The 20,678-nt window shown below is 34.0% G+C and overlaps 3 protein-coding genes across 3 annotated transcripts; 2 read left to right on the top strand and 1 right to left on the bottom strand.

Moving 5' to 3' along the window:
- Window positions 1–1,203: 1,203 nt before the first annotated feature.
- LOC120113727 (protein GLUTAMINE DUMPER 3-like) lies at window positions 1,204–3,502 on the top strand. The gene is made up of 2 exons (XM_039134779.1): window positions 1,204–1,464; window positions 3,368–3,502. Exons 1-2 carry the CDS (start codon window positions 1,204–1,206, stop codon window positions 3,500–3,502), a joined length of 396 nt encoding a protein of 131 aa, XP_038990710.1.
- A 6,522-nt stretch (window positions 3,503–10,024) lies between these two features.
- Window positions 10,025–10,420, top strand: LOC120113726. Its single transcript, XM_039134778.1, has one exon. It carries the CDS (start codon window positions 10,025–10,027, stop codon window positions 10,418–10,420), a length of 396 nt encoding a protein of 131 aa, XP_038990709.1.
- Window positions 10,421–11,405: 985 nt separating this feature from the next.
- Window positions 11,406–14,125, bottom strand: LOC120113947 (6-phosphogluconate dehydrogenase, decarboxylating 1). Its single transcript, XM_039135004.1, has 2 exons — window positions 14,025–14,125; window positions 11,406–13,136 (listed from the first exon to the last, which is right to left on the bottom strand). The coding sequence occupies exon 2, from the start codon at window positions 13,126–13,128 to the stop codon at window positions 11,671–11,673; it is 1,458 nt and encodes a 485-aa protein (XP_038990935.1). The 5' UTR covers window positions 13,129–13,136; window positions 14,025–14,125; the 3' UTR covers window positions 11,406–11,670.
- Between the last annotated feature and the right edge of the window lie 6,553 nt (window positions 14,126–20,678).

Below are 20,678 nucleotides of genomic sequence, written 5' to 3'. Positions count from 1 at the left end.
ACCTTTAGTACCATGTTTAGTTTACAAGGTAAATAACTATTTGCACTAAAAATATCATGTCTTCGGGGTTTCTGAAAGGGACTCACCCTTATTCGACTACCTAATTAAATATGGAAAGGGTTTAACTGTTGAAAAGTTTGATCAATTTGCAACGAGGGAAATCACTTGGATTTGCAACAATTAATGTCTTGTTGTGAATCCATAAAAGGGTGATTTATTGTGAACGAAGTCAAAGTATTTTAGATCACATTAAAAATTGTCTAATTTCCAATTGGGAATGAATTAGGAAGATGTTGCTTAGCAAACTCCTCTGCAGAGGGATGGAAAGAATGGAGTCATGGCTGTCTTTAACGGTTAATTTGACTAGAGAGTCATAGATTATTGATTGGTTGATGAGATTAAAGAAGACGATAGAGAGGAAATTCTTGAAGGAAAGAGCCCACTAGTTATCCTTGCATGATTTATATATCAGTCCTTAGTGCTGATGTTAGGCCTAAGGTGATGATGACTATATGTAGGTTGGCAAAGTTAATAGATCTAGTTGTAGATAACATATTTAACTGACAAATCACATTGACTTGTTAATGGTCGTATCAAGGAACTATAACTTGATCGAAGAATATGAAACTCTAGCAACTTCGAATAACTTCAAAGAAATGACAATAACTGCGTAGGTATAACTCGTAGTAATATTACTTGTGAAAAAAATCAGAAGAAGATACAATAGAACGTATTCACGTTCATTTTCTCTTTTATCCCATGTATACCATAGCTACAAAGATCTAATTCCATAATGGGAGACAAGTTATGCAATTATGTGCTAATTATGATTATGAATGATGTAATGAAGCGCTAATCAATTATTCAATTCAATTAGTCCTTAATTAATATTGTCTTAAACTACACACTGAAAGAATTACGTAAGTTAGGAATCATTGGAGTATAGGTTATTCGAAGTGATGCGAAGAAGCTTCTCAAATAATGAATAGCCCTAGTATTAGTAAAGCCCAAGAAAGCATCTCTTTAGAAAATGAGAGACAAAATTAGTACTTTGCTTAAAACATCCTCATTTTCCTTGTCCTAATCCAAACACTGTGGAACTCAAATTGGTTCCTGCTATAAATTCAACTCTTCAATTATCCTCCATTACACCACCTCAAAAACCAGTAGCCAAAAACAAAAGCAAGACCGATCAAACTTTACATGAGCCATGCAAGCAACTCCACGGCAGCGGCAGGGGATACCGTGGCTGGAAGCCGGCACTGGAACTCAGCCCTGTTTAGCGGTGTGGCAGTAGTGCTAGGACTCATTGCCATGGCAATAGTTATTATAGCTTGTTCATGCAAAAAGTCTCCACCCAACTCCAATGGTGAAGCAGCTGCGGAGAGGATAGAAATGGAAATGGAGACGAAGATTGTTGTGATCATGGCTGGTGATGAAAACCCAACGTACCTTGCCAATCCCGTGCCATCCGCTCGTCATTGCTAACAATTTTCACAGTTTTAGAGTAAATCTTTTATTTCATCTTTCTACCTTTCTTTCGGTCATGTAATTTTGTTTCAAATGGATATAGGTGACTATGTATAAAATATAATTATGGAAGCTGAAAAACTGTATCAGAAGTAAGACTAATTAAAACTTTTTGTTTCCGTTAATGCCTCCGATGACCCACTTCTAACAAGGTGCCTAAATGTGAAACACTGTAGCTTGTAGATGCTTAAGCCCAAAAGAAAGCAATACAAACATCATCAAACATTAGAGTATGTGTTATATACATATATAGGGTAAGATTCATTTACATTGTGTATTTTTTTAGATTTTATATAGATTTATGATAGTTGGATTAGTGAAAATAGAAACTTAAAATTAACTCATTGGTTTTGTTTTTTTTTTCAGTGAATATCTTTTCATTTCTTATTGTTAATACTGATCTTTTAATATCAAGTTGTTTACGATTTAAACTAAGTTTTTTAATAAAATATTTTAAATAAACTGCAGAATTTTATCGATTTACCACAGAGACCTTAAATTACAAAAAAAAAAAACTACATGCACATATTTCATCTGAATTCTAATTGTATTTACACCTCTGACGTCAAGTAAAACACCAGAGGCCAAATCTAAGGAAGGTTATAAAATAAAATAAAATAAAAACCCATGTGCGACCCTCAACATATACGACCCTCAACTGTTTGAGGCCTCAGTCTCGTAAGTCGCACCTTGATTGTATTGAAAATAATTTTAAAATATATTTTTCTTTTGAAATACCATAAGAATTTACTTTATATGGTGGTTGCTTTCTCTGGGCGATTCATTGTTTCATTTAGAGAATACAGAAACGATTGGAGCCAGTTATTTTTCATTTCATTTAGGCTGCAGAATGCAATTTCTTTAATATCCGTTTCATTATTTTGCTTTTTAGGAATAAGCGTTGTTTCTTTACTTATTTGTCCGTTCATTATGACTTTTTGTTTACTTATGCAATAAAAGTTGGCTTCCAGATTAAAAAAAAAAAAGAACACAAATAATTTTATGATTATAGGATGTTACTTTATTAAATTTCTTTACTATTAAAAGTTAAAATGATCATTCGACTATACGACAATGTTTTGTTGAGTTTGAACTACTAAAACTTATAAACTATTTATATGTTTCAAATTTGATATTTTTCGTTAAAAATTTGGTTACCATCTGAGCCAGCGCTTGAAACATTATGTCTGCATGTCAACGTTTGAAAGTAACAGTGGTGCCAATAGACATCATTAAAATATGATTTTATCATATCCTAGACAGTAGGTCAACGTGTAGCAATTTTTTAAAAAGAAAATGGCAAGTTTAGAATATATGAATAATCAAATGATCATTTTGTAACTTTTAATGATCGGAGGACTCAACAAAATAATGTCTTATAGCTGGAGGATCATTTTATAACTTTTGATAATTAGGGAACTCAATAAAGTAGCACCTTATAACCGAGGGACCATTTGTATAGTTACCCATATTTATATACACGGTAAAGTGCAATTTCATAGAACATATAGTAATCATAAAAAGAATGGTTGGCAATTGGCATCCGAAGGAAACTTCAAGAATCACCCAGCTATAAAAGGCATTCTAGAGGCATAAAATGTTTAAATTTTGACATCACTATTTTTGTCCTTTTTGAACTATAAATTCATCATCTTCCACCTAACATTACACTACAGAGAGACATGGGGCAGCAAATACAACACTGAGCACCAAACTCAGCGCTACTTCTCTATTACCTTACCTCTTTGGTAGCTTGGCTTTGGTCTTAATTATGATAGCAACTGCATTGCTTCTTCTGCCTTGTTGCTATATGAAATCATATCCCAATGATGTTCAGGTAAAGCAGGAAATGGTGATGGTCCGAGTTGTCGATTCCGAGCCAAAAATCGTACTCATCATGGCCGGAGATGACAAGCCTACCTTCTTGGCTAAACCACTCTCTTCTTCACCATGCTGCTGCGATCAAGTTTGACAAGGCCAAACACCATCTCTCTCCCGTCCCACACCCTCAATTTTGTTTTTACTTTTGTCTTAAATAGACGAGCGGAACATGTGAAATTCACAAGCATTAACATTTTATAAGAAATCAGAGTTTAATTTGGCCTGATACAGGCAATTTTTTTTAAACGTGTTTCCTTCATATAATTTTGTATTAGTTTATATTTTAACACAGGTTGAAATTTATATGGAATAAATAAGCTAATTAATAAGTTAAGGTCCATGGTTTAGTCTGCGGTGCATGTCCAATATCAAAAGGAAAAGTGAGGCATAATCATTTGTGATCAATGGCTTATGAGCTTGGAATCCAAGTACTATTTGTTTTTGGAGTCAGGTTTTTTTTAAGAAAATTGGAGAGTTCATAACAGGGTGAGATAAAAAAAAAAGGGTTAGTGTTAAATTATAAACTTTTTGAAATATGAAAATACAATTTTATTATTATTCTAATTTAAATTTTTACATTTTAAACTAAATTAAACATGATAAATTTTAGGTTGAAAGTGTAATTTTATTATTATTTTAGTTTCAAAATCGGAAGGATAAATTTATCGGCCCTCTTTAGTATATGATAAAACCCAATTTGGTTTTGGGATTAGATAAAACGATTTCTTGAATTGGGTGGGAAAATATCACATTTATTACAAAAAGCACAGTATCCAAATTAACTTTTCGCATAATACTAGAAAAAATAGACTTTAATATTTGAGTAAATAATCATTTTAGTTTTTATTTTTTAAAAATAATTTAGCCTCTAATATTTTATTTTAAATCAAAATGATCTTGATTTTAAAGAAATCGTTAATTGACTAATGATCAATGCTTCATAGTGACCGGACAAATTTACGTGAACTAAAATGTTGATATACACTCATTGGTTATTCAAGAAAAGACCCATATATACATTGTCACACCCCTAAATTTTTAGTTTTAAAATCTTTTCAATGTAATTAATTTATTTGGGGATCAAATTGAAATTTTCCGAGGACTCAGGGGTCTACTAGTAAACTCATGGTAGTCCAGGGCCTTAAGTCCAAATATTCCCATTTTCTTTGACCAGATGATAAAACTAGAAATAAAAAAAGGTGGTTATTGAGGTTTGACCCTTGTTTAGAGGCATAACCATCCCCTACCAACTAAGCAAGCTTACTATTTGAAATTTATTTAATTAAACTACGTTTTAACGTTATCTGACCCTTTTTTATAATCCCAAAATTATTCTCCCATATCACACTTTAAAAACCCAAATCTCTAAGTTTGTCGTCAAATCATTACCGTCAATTCAGCGTCATCTGATCGTCATGGCTTACACCGCCATATCATTCTGTTCGCTGTTGTCCAGTGACAATAACCCAACCAGCAATCGTCGAGAAGCAGAGTGATTCGTCGTTGAGAGCCAGCGAATGGTTCGTCGGAAAACCAAGTCAGTCGCCACGGTTTTCTCAAATTTCAACCGATCTAGTCTATTGTTCAGCACATCGTCGCACACGGTATCATGCGCCACCAATGTGCGTGGGCTTCTCGGCCTGTCCATGAGCATACTGGAATAGGTTTGCTCAAATCAAACCGGTTAAGTCAGACCAAACCGGGTCGAACTGAGTCAAATCGAATGAGTCAACATGTTGACTTTGATCAAACTTAACCGTTGACATGACCATTGACTTTAATCGAAGTTTACTTTGATCAAAAAGTCAAAATTTTTAAAAAATCATATTTTATATTTTTTCGACGTCCTAGTCTTAATTCAAAATTTGTTTCGTCAAATTCTAACTTGAAAACCTTCAAATTGGCCATTAAACCTAGACATACATATGTACTTAAGTATTTCATTGAAGCGTAATTAAATTAAGGACAATGACTAATTTAAGATGTTGTTTATTGAAGATACTTGTGACTCCCCCGATTGTTCTACAGCTTGACTAAGCTCTTCTCGATCCGTTCGACCCCATGAACCAGTGATTGCCCATATGATCCGTGAACCTTAAAAATATTTAGATTAAAATACTACTTCAATAGTAACTATGTTTTTATTATGATCTAGGTTTGAGCACTGTTTCGAAGCGTATAGACGCAGGCGCTCAATAGACTCACATACTAATCCCCTTTTTGCGAGGTGTGTTCACTGTGTGTTATATGATTGTTTTATCTTTTTTGAAATATGGTTTGTTATCTGGTTGGTTTACGAATATTTTAACGTTTGATATTCTGATTTACCAAATTATTAAATTACCCTTTAAGAATTATGGTTGCTTGATATATGATCTCTGGTTACTTGTTTTCATTGGGAAATATTATTACGCTTGATTATGGATAATGAAATTTACAATTTACTATATGGTTTGTTTTATTGAGATATTGTTTGAGTAGGATTATGGAGTATGGAGGTTTAGTTTTGATCAAGCTGTTAATTCCTTATGGACCTAAGATGACCCTTGGGTGGGCTCTGAGGTCCCAAGATACTCTCTTATGTTGGCTTTTATACCTAATTGGTATATGATAAGTCATTATAGATACAGTTCTGGTAGACTGCATTTCGGTGTTCAGAAGGAGTGTAGTCATGAGTTATATAGTATAAAAATTTACTATGATTGTTTTGATTACTTTATTGAATTACTTGCTAAATATTTTTCTTATTACGTTTTATTTGCACTATTGAAACACACCGAGCTTCTTATCTCACTCCCCAAATCAGATTCTTTTGGATAGACACTCTTGACTTGGCACTTGGAGAATCGACACATCACCTATAGTACCTTTTTGTTGTAATGTTTCTATCTTCTAGACTGCCTTTATTTGGTGACATATGCCTGTATTTTGAGTTACATATTTTCTGACGTTTATTATTTTTACTATTGTAGTACGAATTACTTTGATGCTAATTATTTACTATTTTGTAATTATTATAATATTTTACACTTATACTACTGTTTTGAGCGATACCGTGATTGTAAAATATTGAAGAATATTTTGAAAATTAAATGCAATCCGTTAGGTCTAATCGTAATGTATAAGTAGGGTATGGGGTTACACACATGAATCTAATCAACGTGGGAGTTAGTAATGTAAATCTTACACTGATTAAATATTTAGTTTTTTAAAATGTTTAAATATATATATTTTAAACATATTGGGTGATTTAAAATAAGATCCATATATACTTTGTTACTACTCAGACCTGTCTTGTGCTGACATGTGATATATATTGCATGCAATTTTTCATATTTTAACAAAATTTATTTAATTTATTTTTCGTTAATTTTTCATTTTTCTTCATCTTAATCCTTGGTAGTGTCAACTTAGTTATGTATTGCTTAAACCCCAACAAACGGATGCTTCATCAATCACACTTTTTTTTGTAAGAAAGTAAAAAATATATTTAATCAATCGTGTTTTTAGACTTTTGGTGTCACATTGTAAAAATATACTCAATCACTCGGTCTTTTTTTTGAATTGATAATGTGTGGCGGTCTTAATATACGGTTAAAAAAATATTATCGGTTTTATTATTATTTAAATAATAAAACTGATAAAAATTACCGGAAATATTGTTATCTCTACAAGTTTTGTTATTGTTGGACATTTTACCGGTTTTGTTAATAAAACGGGTAAAGCGATATCGATTTTGTTATTTTTTCTACCGGTTTTATTATTGTTGGACACTTTAAAAAACATTGATGTTTTATATAGAAATAATAATATTTTAAGTAATTTTTACCGATTTTATTTTTTAAATAATAACAAAACTGATAATGTTTTTTTTAATTGTATATTAAAAATACCGTACTGTAGAACTTCCCGTCTTTTTTAGATCTTAGAAAGAATTTTTTTTAGATATATCATTGAAGATAAGTGTCAGTTTTATATTCGATATTTGAAAGTAATATATTTAGATAACTTAATCATAAAACTTTGATTTAATTACAATTTTTTAACAGAGAAATAGTTGAGTGGATGCGCCGTGAAGGGAGGAAAGTATATAAGAGCAGTTGTCATTTGAAAATTTTAAGTTTACTTATATTTTAGATTTTTTTATATTTTTTATTTTCATCCTTAAAATGTTATAGATTTGTCTTCCTTTAAACTTTTATATATTCATCTCTATAACATAAAATTATATGTCCATCGTATGGTCAAAATGAGAAATGATGTTTGAGCTGAAAGGAAAAGAGAGTAATTATGATGAGTTTGGGACTGTGATTGAATGAATGGTTGGTGTTGCAGGTTTATGTTTGGTATGGATATATGTTTTTAGGGTGCGTTTGGTTCACGGAATGTAAGGTTATCAGTGGGAATAAAAGATTACAAGAGAATAGGATTACTGAGAATGTTGTATTTTGTGTTTGGTTGGTTTAGCAGGAATGTAAGATTACCGTGTTTGGTTAAAGGAATAAAAAATTATTAGAATGTATATTTGACCAAATTATCCTTATTATATATTTGTATAATATTACAAATTGTAAAATATTTATATATTTTCTTTAAAAAATTAAATTCATAATATTTATATATATTTTTTTACAAAATTAAAAATATAAAAAAGGTTTAATGAAAGAATAAATTTTTTTAACCTCTGAACTTCATATAAAATTTTAATTATAGATTTTTTTTTGTAAATCTAAAATAATTTAAGGATAAATTTGTAATTTAACCTTCGTAAAATTTTTATTATTCAATGACAGAATAATGATATTTTTGAAAAAAAATAAAAATTTAAAGGCATTTTAGTCCAAAACGCCGGTAATGTTACAATACCTAAAGGAATGGGAGGTAATGATATTCCCGGTAATATACCCCAAAAAATCTACTATTGGTAATAAAACATTACCGGGAATGAGATTCCCGGCCAACCAAACATGGGAATGTAGGATTCCCATACCATGAGAATTTCACAATCCTTGAACCAAACACCCCTAAGATATTCTTTTAATCCCATCACTTAGCACTATGTATGGTCAATAATAGTCTTTCCTATATTATTCTCCACCGTCATAATTACAAAAATATATATATATATATATATATATATATATATATATATCTAATACAAAGCATTTAATATGAATGTAAATAAATAAACATGTAAATGGAAAAATAAACCCGTCTAGGCTTGGGCTTGGTCTTGGGCCAGTCCACATAGGCTTGTCAGTTCAAAGAAGGCGGGTTAGATGCGCCAGCTCCAAGTCTGACGTTCGGATCTTACAAAAGCCAGAAATAAGATATCACTGGCAAATTTAATTTAGGGGAGAAGTTTGATCGGGTGGGTTGATACATTAATTTAATTAGCTTTTTAATTTTTAATATTCGAAATTGAATCTATTTTATGATAAAAATCGATTCTACTAAATCAATTTTATTTGCTCGGTTCAGTTGGTAAGCCGATCTAATCTATTTTCCATATAGAAATCATTTTTCTGAAAAAAGAAAATTACATAAATTAACTATATTATAGTTAATACTATTTGATTACACAAACCAGAAAATTAGATTACTAAATTATATGAATGTGTTGAGTTTTAGTTTAGATAATATATTTGGATACGATTTTAATTTTTTAATAGTTTGGGGTGATTATAAAATCAAAAAATATATTTAAAATATTTTTTAATCTTCGATAATTTACACAATGCAAACACAGTTGTTCGAACTAGGATATCGGAGGAGAACAACACTCTCTTTCATCATTTAGATGATTTGATGAATTTGGATTATAATTTTAAATTTAAATATTTACAAAATATATAAATTTAATAAGTATTTTTAAAGTCAAATAATTAGGTTTTGGATTTCAAAACTAAATTGAACCGATTTAGTCATTTTTAATTAATTCAGCATGTAAAACGTGAGAATGTGGAACTTCATTTGAATGAAATTAGTATAATAATTCTCACACGAAACCACAGTGGCGAAAGGTCGGTGATCAGGGAGAAATCTGCATGCATAATCCATAGTGTTGCCCCGGGTCCTAGCTGTCGGTTGACAATGAAGATTTGATTTCTTTTTACTGCAACCTGCTCATCGATTACTGTCTATACCTAAATTATAAGAATAAATTGATTCACAGAACTTGATCGAATATTAAGGAGAACGAATGAGTGAATTTATTAGCTAGGGTTTATAGCAATCATTATGTTCTTACAGCTAGTTAACAATTAACTTTGATAGTTGAAAGCAAGCCAATTTAACATGTAAACTCTGAAGCTTTTACAGTGCCTAGCCCTGAAGTAAATGTTCACATGATTCACGATTGAGTCATAATCTAAACTGGGAACATGTAAGATCTTGGGATTAGACAATAAGGCTTTGGTTTTCCTTATTCACCTAATTTGCACTGTATGAATTTCGGCCTCAGTGGAATAGGTACTTACCCTACAGAATTGGAAGCTGAAGAAGATGAAAATTATTATATTGGTATAAAAAAATTACTATACTCTTCAGAGTAAATAAGATGACGATATACTAGAATTCCCAGTTTCTTCATTCATACTCTCACCGCATTCTAATGGATCCTCTCAAACAGTTTCCGAGCACTGAAGAATTTAGTAACATCGAGTCGGGGTGGACAAGGTACTTGGCTTTTTCTTCCGTGGAAGATGATTTCAGATGGAGGGAAGACAACATCAAAGATGATGATGGTGAAGAAGCCAGTGATGATTCGACGGTATCCGATGCCTCGTCTGCCCCGAGTCGGCATCGGTATGAACACAAGGATGATCAAGGTAAAGGTAGTCAAGGCCATGGCCATGCTAATCTCAAGCATGATAAGGGCGATTATTCTTCATGCAAGGAAGTAAAGAAAGAGGTTGAAAGGGGCGCCAAAAACAGTGGTGAACCCAAGCAGAGACTCCGCAGTCGACCGAAACATCAGGCTGAGAAAGTCTGGAAACATCACAAGTAGTTGCTGCTGCAGACGAGAGAATAAGTATATGACCACACAGAATGTTGTTCTCTTTCCGTACTTCGATGTGATTTTTTGCAATGTTTTTATGATTCCGGCAACAAACAGTCGGCAAACTTCAGTTGATATATATTTGAGAAATAAACTTCCGAAAATATATTCACTTAAGTTTATAATAAAAAAATTTAAATTACAAAATATAACTTTTTTTAAAATTTATAATAAAAGTGCACAAGGGAATGAAATACAAAATATAAAATCAGATATTAATAGATAATAAAAAATATTTAAATTATATAACAATTTAAAATTTGTAGAGAATATATATCTCCCAACACCCCTTCAATTTAACTCAAAAAAAATCATTGAGATAATTCATATATAATATGAACCCCATTCGTATCAGAAAAACAAAGTTGTTAAAGCCAAAAGATTTAATATTTTATGTTCATCCCGAGTGATGTTAGTATCTACTAGACAAACATTGTAATGATATTATGTTTGTTTCCAATGGTTAAGGTAATTATGCATACTAGCAATTACAATTCTAGTAGACGTGTTAGGATAAACGATGATTAAAGAAATAACTTCGTAAACAAAAATATTAAATTTTATGTGAAATTTTTTAAACGAACAAAATCATAGGTAAGAGTGAGAGAAATTGTATTATGTTGGCAACAAATATAAAAGGATTTTACTAAGGTACATCAAGCATTAAAATTCTATTTACATATATATATTTGTTCATCAAACTCGAGAATCTCCGAATCCATTACAAATCTATGAAACTTGTTGCATTATGCATACTATTTAGAGCAGAACCTGCTCTAAATATTTTTCACTTATTTATTTGTTAAATTGATAGGATTTAGATGAAAAAATTAATGATTATTGATTTGTTCAAGTGAATATGAATGTCACATAGTAATATACATGAATTCATTGTTGACATTATATTATTTTTATTTTATATACCATATTAATAAATAATTATAAAATATAAAATATTTTAAAAGTAAAAATATTTTTAAGTGACAAACTTGACTCGTACTGGAGTCGAGAAACAACACAAGCAGCAGAAAACACAACAAACATATTAAGAGACGGTCTAATTCTCAGCTGGATTTGAGAAATGAAGCCGAAATCAATTCTAGGGACAACACCATGGCATGGCTCAGTCTGAGTCCATGAAGTCCAGAGGAAATGTTATTACACTTATTCAGACTTTTAGAGTGTACCTTGGAGTAGACTTAATTCTTAAGCTGTTTGGCTATCTTGAACCATTCAGTGTGGAAAGATCCCTCCATATCAACCCTTTCATAAGTATGTGCACCAAAATAATCTCGTTGAGCCTGAACCAAATTAGCTGGGACTCGCTCCCTCCTGTATGTGTCGAAATAAGACAGACTGGATGACATGCCAGGAGTGCTAATACCCGAATTGATGGCGAGACAAACAACTCTTCTCCAAGCAGATTGTCTGTCAATGATTTCCTTTGCAAACTCCGGATCAACCAGAAGGTTTGCAAGATTTGCATTTCTATCATAAGCCTTCTTGATTCTGTCGAGAAAAATAGCTCTGATGATGCAACCACCCTTCCATATCCTAGCCAGTTCTCCCAACTTCAAATCCCAACCTTTCTCGATGCTTTTCGCACGAATGAGATTCATGCCTTGAGCGTAACTACAAATCTTGGATGCATAAAGCGCTTGCCTTACGTCATCGATTAATTTCGACTTGTCCACAGTTTGGTCAGTCAAGACATCACTGAAACCTCCTGATTTGAAGACTTTAGCAGCTTCAACTCTTTCATCCTTCAATCCACTGAGGAACCTTGAATCCAAAGATGCTGCAATGGTTGGAGCCGCAACAGACAAATCGGCCGCTTGTTGTACGGTCCATTTACCGGTACCCTTCATGCCAGTTTTGTCCAAAACCTTATCAACTAAATAACCATCTCCCTTGTCATCCTTAATTCCGAAAATATCAGCAGTGATTTCAATCAAGAAGCTCAAAAGCTCCCCCTTGTTCCATTCTGAGAAAACACTTTTAAGTTCTTCATTCGATAAATTTCCAACAGATTTTAGCACATCATAAGCCTCTGCAATCAGCTGCATATCACCATATTCGATTCCATTATGAACCATCTTGACAAAATTACCAGATCCGCCTTTGCCAATGTAAGTCACACAGGGGCCACTATCTGGGACTTGAGCTGCAACCTTAAGCAGAATGTCTTCAATGTTTTTGTAAGCTTCAAAGGACCCTCCAGGCATCAAAGAGGGACCACGTCGTGCACCTTCTTCACCACCTGAAACTCCCATTCCAAGGTATAACAAACCTAGTTGAGACATCTCTTTCTCTCGTCTTTCCGTGTTTTCATACCACTCATTGCCACCATCAATAATACAATCACCTTTCTCCATGTATGCAGAGAGAGTCTTAATGGTTTGGTCAACGGGAGCACCTGCCTTAACAAGCATGATTATCACTCGAGGTTTCTGAATTGACTGAACAAAAGATTCAGGATCATGGAAACCAAATACAGGCAAATCGCCTTCCTGTTTAGCTCTTTCAACAGTCTCATCGACTTTGGAGGTCGTTCTGTTATAAACAGAGATAGGGAAGCCTTTCTCAGCAATGTTAAGTGCAAGATTTTGGCCCATAACAGCCAAACCAGCAAGTCCTATTCTTGTAGGAGGAGCCATATTTCTCCCTGCTTGATTTTGATAGCATTAGTGAGATACCAAAACAAGATTTAACATGAAAATAAAGAACGATCTAGAACTTAAAAACAACTTCTCATATACTTTTTTTAACATAACCACCAAAACGATAAGGGGAATGTCCCTGAAACTAGAATATTTATCACATAGGAACAAAATCTTTGGAGTCTTCAAGATAAGATTAACCAATAAAGGTGAGCCTCACATTGTAAGAGTTCCAATTATATTTTTAGGCAAATAGACGAGCTATATATATCACAGGTAGCCATCCCAACAATGGTAACCGGCAAAAAAAAAACTCTTGCATGCAAAATTAACAGTTCTGTTTCGGTTCACATTTTAAGATCTTTTACAGCAAGTTGATTGTTTGACAAAGAAAATCAATTAAAGGACAAAACATGATTGTGTTCCACAAGTCAATGGATTAAACCCTCATTGGATAATTAAAGGTTTTTCTTAAACAATCTAGAACACCTGTAGAAACACTATATTATTTTTGTTCAGAAGCTATCAGATAAAAATAAATTGAATACAAATAAATAAATACTTCATCGAAAATAAGATCATGTTTATCAAATTCATCAAATAACCAAATAATAAGGCAAAGAAAATAAACAGACTTATCAGATACTACAGGAAACCTAACCCAATACTAAATTCGTTCATGCAAAACCAAGCTACAAGCTAATAAAATTAAACTAACAATAGAAAAAAAAAATCAATCATCCAAGACGATATGAACTCAGATCAGCAATTCTGAATTAAAAAGGCAGAAAGACAATTATTTTGCTTAATTAAAAAAAATTAAAGCTAAAAACCAAGAAAGACCACAAATTTGGAACAATATTGAAATTGAACATAAGAAAACGAACGCAAACCTCAAAAGTCGCTTCTTTTTCTAGGTTTTTGAACGGGAACCCAGAAAATGGAATAATAGATATGAACTTTTGAGAAAATGAAGCGATGGGTAATAACGCAGTTGGTCAAATATATACATAGCGGAAACAAAACCATCTAGAGCGAAGAGGGTCAAATTTGGCCACTTATCAAGTTATCATGATGTGCGGTAGGTGGAACAACAACAACAACAACAATAAAACCCAATTCCCATATGTATGGGGTAAGGGGAGGTAGGGTAGTAGGCTACCCCCAACGCCAGGTTGAGAGTAACTTCCGTGGAAGACCTCCGGCAGTCAGAAACTTAAAAATTTAGATAAAATGCAATGCATGTATAAATAAATACATAAATACATAGCTAAACAGTATTCATATGCAGTCATTAAAATCATATGTGCGTCTGTAACAGGAATTAATCCCTGCATAATTATCCCTGCGAAAGAATCTCTGCATATAGACATGAAACATGAAGAGAATGATACACAGAAGTCAATAGCAAGCCCAGTTCTAATCCTTCATAAATACCAATAACAGAAACGTATAAAAAGTATAAGTCATGGAAAATACTACAAAGACATTAAAAGAAGACAGAGATGATACACCCTATAGATGTGACCCACACTACTCCACTACCCTAGTCTTTAGCCTCCATATTTTCCTATCAGAGGTCATGTCTTCGGTAAGGGCTAAATCCCTCAAATCAGATCTCAAGCAGTCTTCCCACTTTCGCCTTGGTCGTCCTTTCCTTTTGGCACCGGCGACTGTAATCGACTCTACCCTCCTTACCGCATCCGACGGTAGTCGCCTAAGGACATGCCCAAACCACCGTAGTCTTCCCTCCCTCAATTTTTCGGAAACAGACACCACCCCCAAGGACATCCTAATAGCAGAGTTTGTCGTCATATCCCTCATAGTCTTACCACATGTCCATCGAAGCATTCTCATTTCTGCGGCCTCAATCCTCCTTACGTGATCCTTCTTGGTTGCCCAACATTCTGATCCATACAACAGCGCTGGTCTTATTGCCATTCTATAAAATTTTCCCTTAAGTTTTAGAGGGACCTTCTTGTCACACAGAACTCCAGTAGCGGCCCTCCACTTTAGCCATCCCGCCTTTATACGGTGTGTAACGTCATCATCTACACCCCCATCTTTATGTATCATAGACCCTAGGTACTTGAAACAATCCTTTGAGGGGAGAACGTGTCCTTCTATGCATACTTCTACATCTTCATCGTTTTGGTTCTCATTGAAGTTTGAACATAAATACTCTGTCTTTTCAATATTGATCCTTAAACCTTTTTCTTCCAAAGCAGTCTTCCAGGTAGCCAGTCTACTATTCAACTCAGATTTTGTTTCAGCAACTAAGACAATGTCGTCAGCGAAAAGCATACACCATGGTACACCGTCTGGTGTCGCCCAATAGATGTCGTCCATGATCAAGGCGAAGATGTAAGGGCTAAGAGCCGACCCCTGGTGGAGACCGATTTCCACCGGGAATGCTTCGGTGTCGCCAACTGTAGTCCTGACGTAAGTAGTAGATCTACAGTACATATCACGAATCGCCCGGATATAAGCAGTTGGGATCCGTCTCGTTTCCAAAGTCTTCCAGATCGTATCGCGGGGAACACTATCATAAGCCTTCTCAAGGTCAATGAACGCCATGTGAAGATCTCTAGACTTTTCCCTATATTTCTCCATAAGCCGTCGAAGTAGATGAATCGCCTCCGTGGTAGACCTGCCTGGCATAAAGCCAAATTGGTTTTCCGAAACCCTAGTAACTTGTCTCAACCTAGCCTCTATCACCCTTTCCCATAGCTTCATGGTATGGCTGAGGAGTTTAATACCTCTGTAGTTACCACAACGTTGAGGATCTCCTTTATTTTTATAGATTGGTATCACCGTAGACTCTCTCCACTCCTCTGGCATCTTGGCAGTCTCTAGAATAATATTAAAGATGTTGGTCAACCACTTAACTCCCTCTTCTCCTAGGGCCAACCACACAGTGATAGGAATTTGATCAGGACCGACAGCTTTGTCCCTTCCCATCTTTCTAAGAGCCATTTTGACTTCCTCAAACCCAATCCTACTTGTAGGGCAGTCATTGGCCGTAGTATGATAGTCGGTTAACCCATCAGCGATACTATCTCTACATGGAGAGGCACCGTCATTAAATAAGCTAAAGAAGTAACTACCCCAAACCCTCTTAATATCGTGATCTTTCGCTAAAAGAACACCATTGTTGTCCTTAATAAACCTAATGTTACCTAGATCCTTTTTCCTAATCTCCCTAGATTTTGCAAGTCTGAAGATGCCATTTTGTCCTTCCTTGGTGTCTAATCTCTTGTACATTTCCTCGTATGCCTTATCCTTTGCTTTAGCTACCGTTTTCTTGGCTTCCCGCTTTGCCTCCTGGTATCTTTGTTTAGCTCTCGACCTTTCTTCGTCGTCATTGCATTGTAGAAACTCCTTGAAGCAAGTTTGTTTTGTCTTCACCTTAGTTTGGACTTCGTCGTTCCACCACCACGATTCTTTATGTTCCTTGGCCTTCCCCGTCGACAACCCAAGGGTATTTTTGCCAACATCTCTGATGGAATTTGCCATATTTTTCCATAACATATCTGCATTTTTTGAGTTTGTAGTTTCAAAACTAATATTAGACAAAACCTTACTCCTAAAGTCATCAGTTGTCGCTCCATGTAAGTTCTTCCAGGGGATCCTAGGTTTACCAAGTTTAGCCCTCCTATGAGTGCTCCGCCCGTGGGGTACGCGATACACCAAAACCAACAATTTGTGTTGTGATGCACATGCCTCTTCAGGGAACACCTTACAGTCAATGCAAGCCCATCGTTCCTGATTTCTAATCAAGATGTAGTCGATTTGGGTACAATGTCCCCCGCTATGAAACGTAATCAAGTTCGCATCTCTCTTATTAAAGAAGGAGTTAGTGATCACCAAATCGTGAGCAGTAGCAAAATCAAGCAACGTACGCCCCCCATCGTTCCTGCTACCATAACCGAAACCCCCATGAACACCGTCATACCCGTCGGTTGCACTTCCTATATGGCCATTGAAGTCTCCCCCTATGAAAACTCTTTGGTCCTCCGGAATGCTCCTAAGTATATCATCTAACTGATCCCAGAAGCAACGTTTCTCCCCCTCCCTAGGCCAACGTGTGGGGCGTACACTGAAAGGACATTCACTACTTCCTCTTCTATAATAACCTTAATCATCATGATCCTATCCCGGTATCTGCAAACTTCAACTACATTTTCCTTGTGCCTAGAGGATGCCAAGATACCCACCCCATTTCTAGCGTTATCTACGCCTGAATACCACAACTTGTACCCATTACACTCTCTTGCGCGAGACCCTTTCCACCTAGTCTCCTGAATACATGCAAAATCTATTTTTCTATTATTAAGTACGCCGGTCAGCTCCAGCAGCCTAGCATTTAATGTGCCTACATTCAGCGAGCAAACTCTTAATCTAGTCTCATTGTCACCACTCTGTCGAGCCCTCCCCCTATACGCCCCATGGGATCTAAAAGAATGACATGACCTCAAGTAAGCATCTGTAACCGAAGCTATGAGGAACTATGAAAAAAGAAACCAAATAAGACAGAAGATGCACTAATAAAACGCTAGAGAATTGAGGAGTACTAAAAATCCTAGTTGGTTACTTAATAGGATTTTAAGAAAAATAATACTATCTTATTTAACTATAGGCCAATATCTAGAAACTATAATTTAAAATGTTTAATAAATATCCGAGCTAAGCAAAAAAGGATTAAAATTGTAATACGAGATATAAGAGTAATGAAATCCTACTCAACTAATTGAAAAACATCAAACCCAAAGCTGGTAAAAAAAAGATCAATATAAAAACAAGAGAAAAAACAGCAAGAAGCTAAGTCAAAGAAAGCAGATCCAACAACAACAAGATTAAGAAATATTAAGTACAAAAATATGCAAGGGATATGCAAAACAACGACAGAGCTAAAAGGGATATATCAAAATTCGTGGATGCGAAATTAACAATCTTTGTTCAAATAAAAATCTGATAAAAACCGTGCTATAACACAAAATCAAACCTTTACCTATCAAGAAATTAGCATGCAAAATCTTATGAAATTAGAAGAAAAAGAGAAAACCCAGAATTTTTGTTCAGAAATTAAACGTTCAACGAATCGTTCATGAACCGTGCGACGAGAAATTCATTTATGTGTGTTTATTTATTAAATGAACGAACATAAATAAAATTTTGTGTTCGTTTAATTAAATGAACGAACATGAATATATGTCGTTCGTCCATTTACGTTCGTGAACGTTCGGTTATGTTCATTTATGTTCGTTTGATTATGTTCATTTATTTATGTTTAACACAATCTTCTTAAATCAATTGGTGATCAATTTGTAAGTTATAATGTTATATTATAACTTTAGATTTTTTAAAATTACATTATAAGCACGAATATTATAAGCACGATGGTTCAGTGGCATTGTTGAAGCAATATCTCACATTGTGGAAGTACATGAGTGGACCACTTATTTGGCATTATAAATAAAAGGCAACTACCTCCTTTCAACATATTTACATAGACTGGGTCAATCGAGCTTGAATCGAGGTTAAATCGAGCTCAAAATCAAACTTGAATCGAGCTCGAGTCGAGCTTTATTCGAGCTGATGAAATTTTTTTGAGTTCGAGTTCGAGTCGAGTTTCATTATTATATTTCGAGTTCGAGCTGAACTTGATAATTTTAAGCTCGCGAGTTTTCGAGTCGAGTCAAGCTTGCTCTTAAAGTTTTCGAGTTCGAGTCGAGCTCAGCAATACTCGAGCTTGACTCGGCTCGTTTACACCTCTAGAAAGAACAATGGAAGGTAAGGTCTTCAACGTTTATGTTCGTGTTCGTGTTCGTTTATTTATTAAATGAACGAACATGAACAAATTATATTCTTTAATAAAAAAACATAAACTAATAAACAAACATGAAAAAAAATTATTCGTTTATATTCTTTTATTTATTAAATGAACAAGTGTGCGTTTGGTTCATTTAGGCTACACCGAAACAAATTATAATTCTGATTTTTGCCTTGTCAAATGGACTACACTTTTTTTCTTTTGCATACGCGGCAAAATCAGATGGTGTGGCATTTTTTAATCATATTTCTTTGGGTAAACTATAAAATTCATCAGTCAATTTTACTCACCCCTGTTTTAATCACGTAACTTTAAAATTTCTTAATTTAATCACTAAAGTTTAGATATTAAATATTTTTGGTCACTTCACTATTATCCCAATTGTTGTCCCATGAAATGAATTATTTATTATTTTTCATCCACCTAAATGCCACCTAATAATTTAGACTTAAAAAGAAAAAAAATGTGATCCTATTTTTCAGATTTAACATCTCTCTTTTGGGATTTCAAAATTTCTAACCCTAACATCCTTCGTATCTTAGGAAAAGAAAAAAAATGAAATGAAGGTATAATGATCAAAGAAAGAGAAGGGTGAAAAGGAAGGGGGAGAGATGAACTCAATATATTAATCAAACACTACTCCAATTTGCAAGTATGAAAAATCGATAGTATTGAAGACAATATGATCGGAAGACAAACTTGTAAGGTGTCTTTTTGTTTGTAAGAATTATACCAATTGATTCGCAAATTATATATATATATATATATTTTTGTCGATGGTATGAATCACCAATGAGATCTCATGCTAAAGTACATCTTGTTGGGCTCATAAAAAATGACGAAAAATGTAAGGAAAGAAATGATATAATTTGTTTGGATTCTTAGATTTGATATCTTATGTTGTACTGATTTATTTTTTCATGAATAAGAATTGAAGAAAGATTGAAGAAAGGGGTTGCCACAATTTCTGCAAGTAATTCGAACCTCTTTTACTAACTCTTCTGGCTACTATTAAAGTTCATCTAATTCTTCTGGCTACTATTAAAGTTCATCTAATTCTTCTTCTTGTATTTAATAATCTAATGTGATTACACGGTAGTATTTATTTAAAAAAATTCTTAATCGTTGACAACACACGTTTACAGATACAAACTGCTTGAATTGAGGACCTCTAAAAGATGAGGTCGTGGGATCGAGTCCCATGGAGGGCATTTTCATAATTCGGAAGTCTCCTACGGAAGCTGCTCTCAACTTAGTGTTGGGAGCAGCCTACTATCTTACCTCCCCCTTACTCCATTACATATGGGAACAAGGAACAACCATTTTTAATTATCTTATGTTCTTTTGAGGTATGCTATGAGGCATTCTGATTATAGAGGGTAAGGTGGGCTTATCTATGATCAGCCCACTAATTTGGTTCATGGGGAATAAGGAATTCTTGTAAGGAACAATAAACATAATCAACTTCTTTAAATTGATGTCATATGCCATAAGAAACTGAAATATGTGAAGTAAATGAATCATACTTGTTATATCCCATTTTTACGGCTGTATGAATGTGATTTCAAGTCAGTAACATGTTAATTTTTAGGTCCATTAAATACTCGATATTAATGGTCACATACCTTCTTAGGCCAACACCTGAAGCATATACAACAAAAATAAAATAAAATAAACATCACTCCTTAAACGAAAGTAAAATAGTATATATTTT

Source organism: Hibiscus syriacus, unplaced genomic scaffold (genome assembly GCF_006381635.1).
Source record: "Hibiscus syriacus cultivar Baekdansim isolate YM2019G1 unplaced genomic scaffold, ASM638163v2 tig00110213_pilon, whole genome shotgun sequence".
In the NCBI taxonomy this organism is placed as follows: Eukaryota; Viridiplantae; Streptophyta; class Magnoliopsida; order Malvales; family Malvaceae; genus Hibiscus; species Hibiscus syriacus.
The sequence above is the reverse complement of the archived record's forward strand: the minus strand, read 5'-3'. Positions and strand labels throughout refer to the sequence as shown.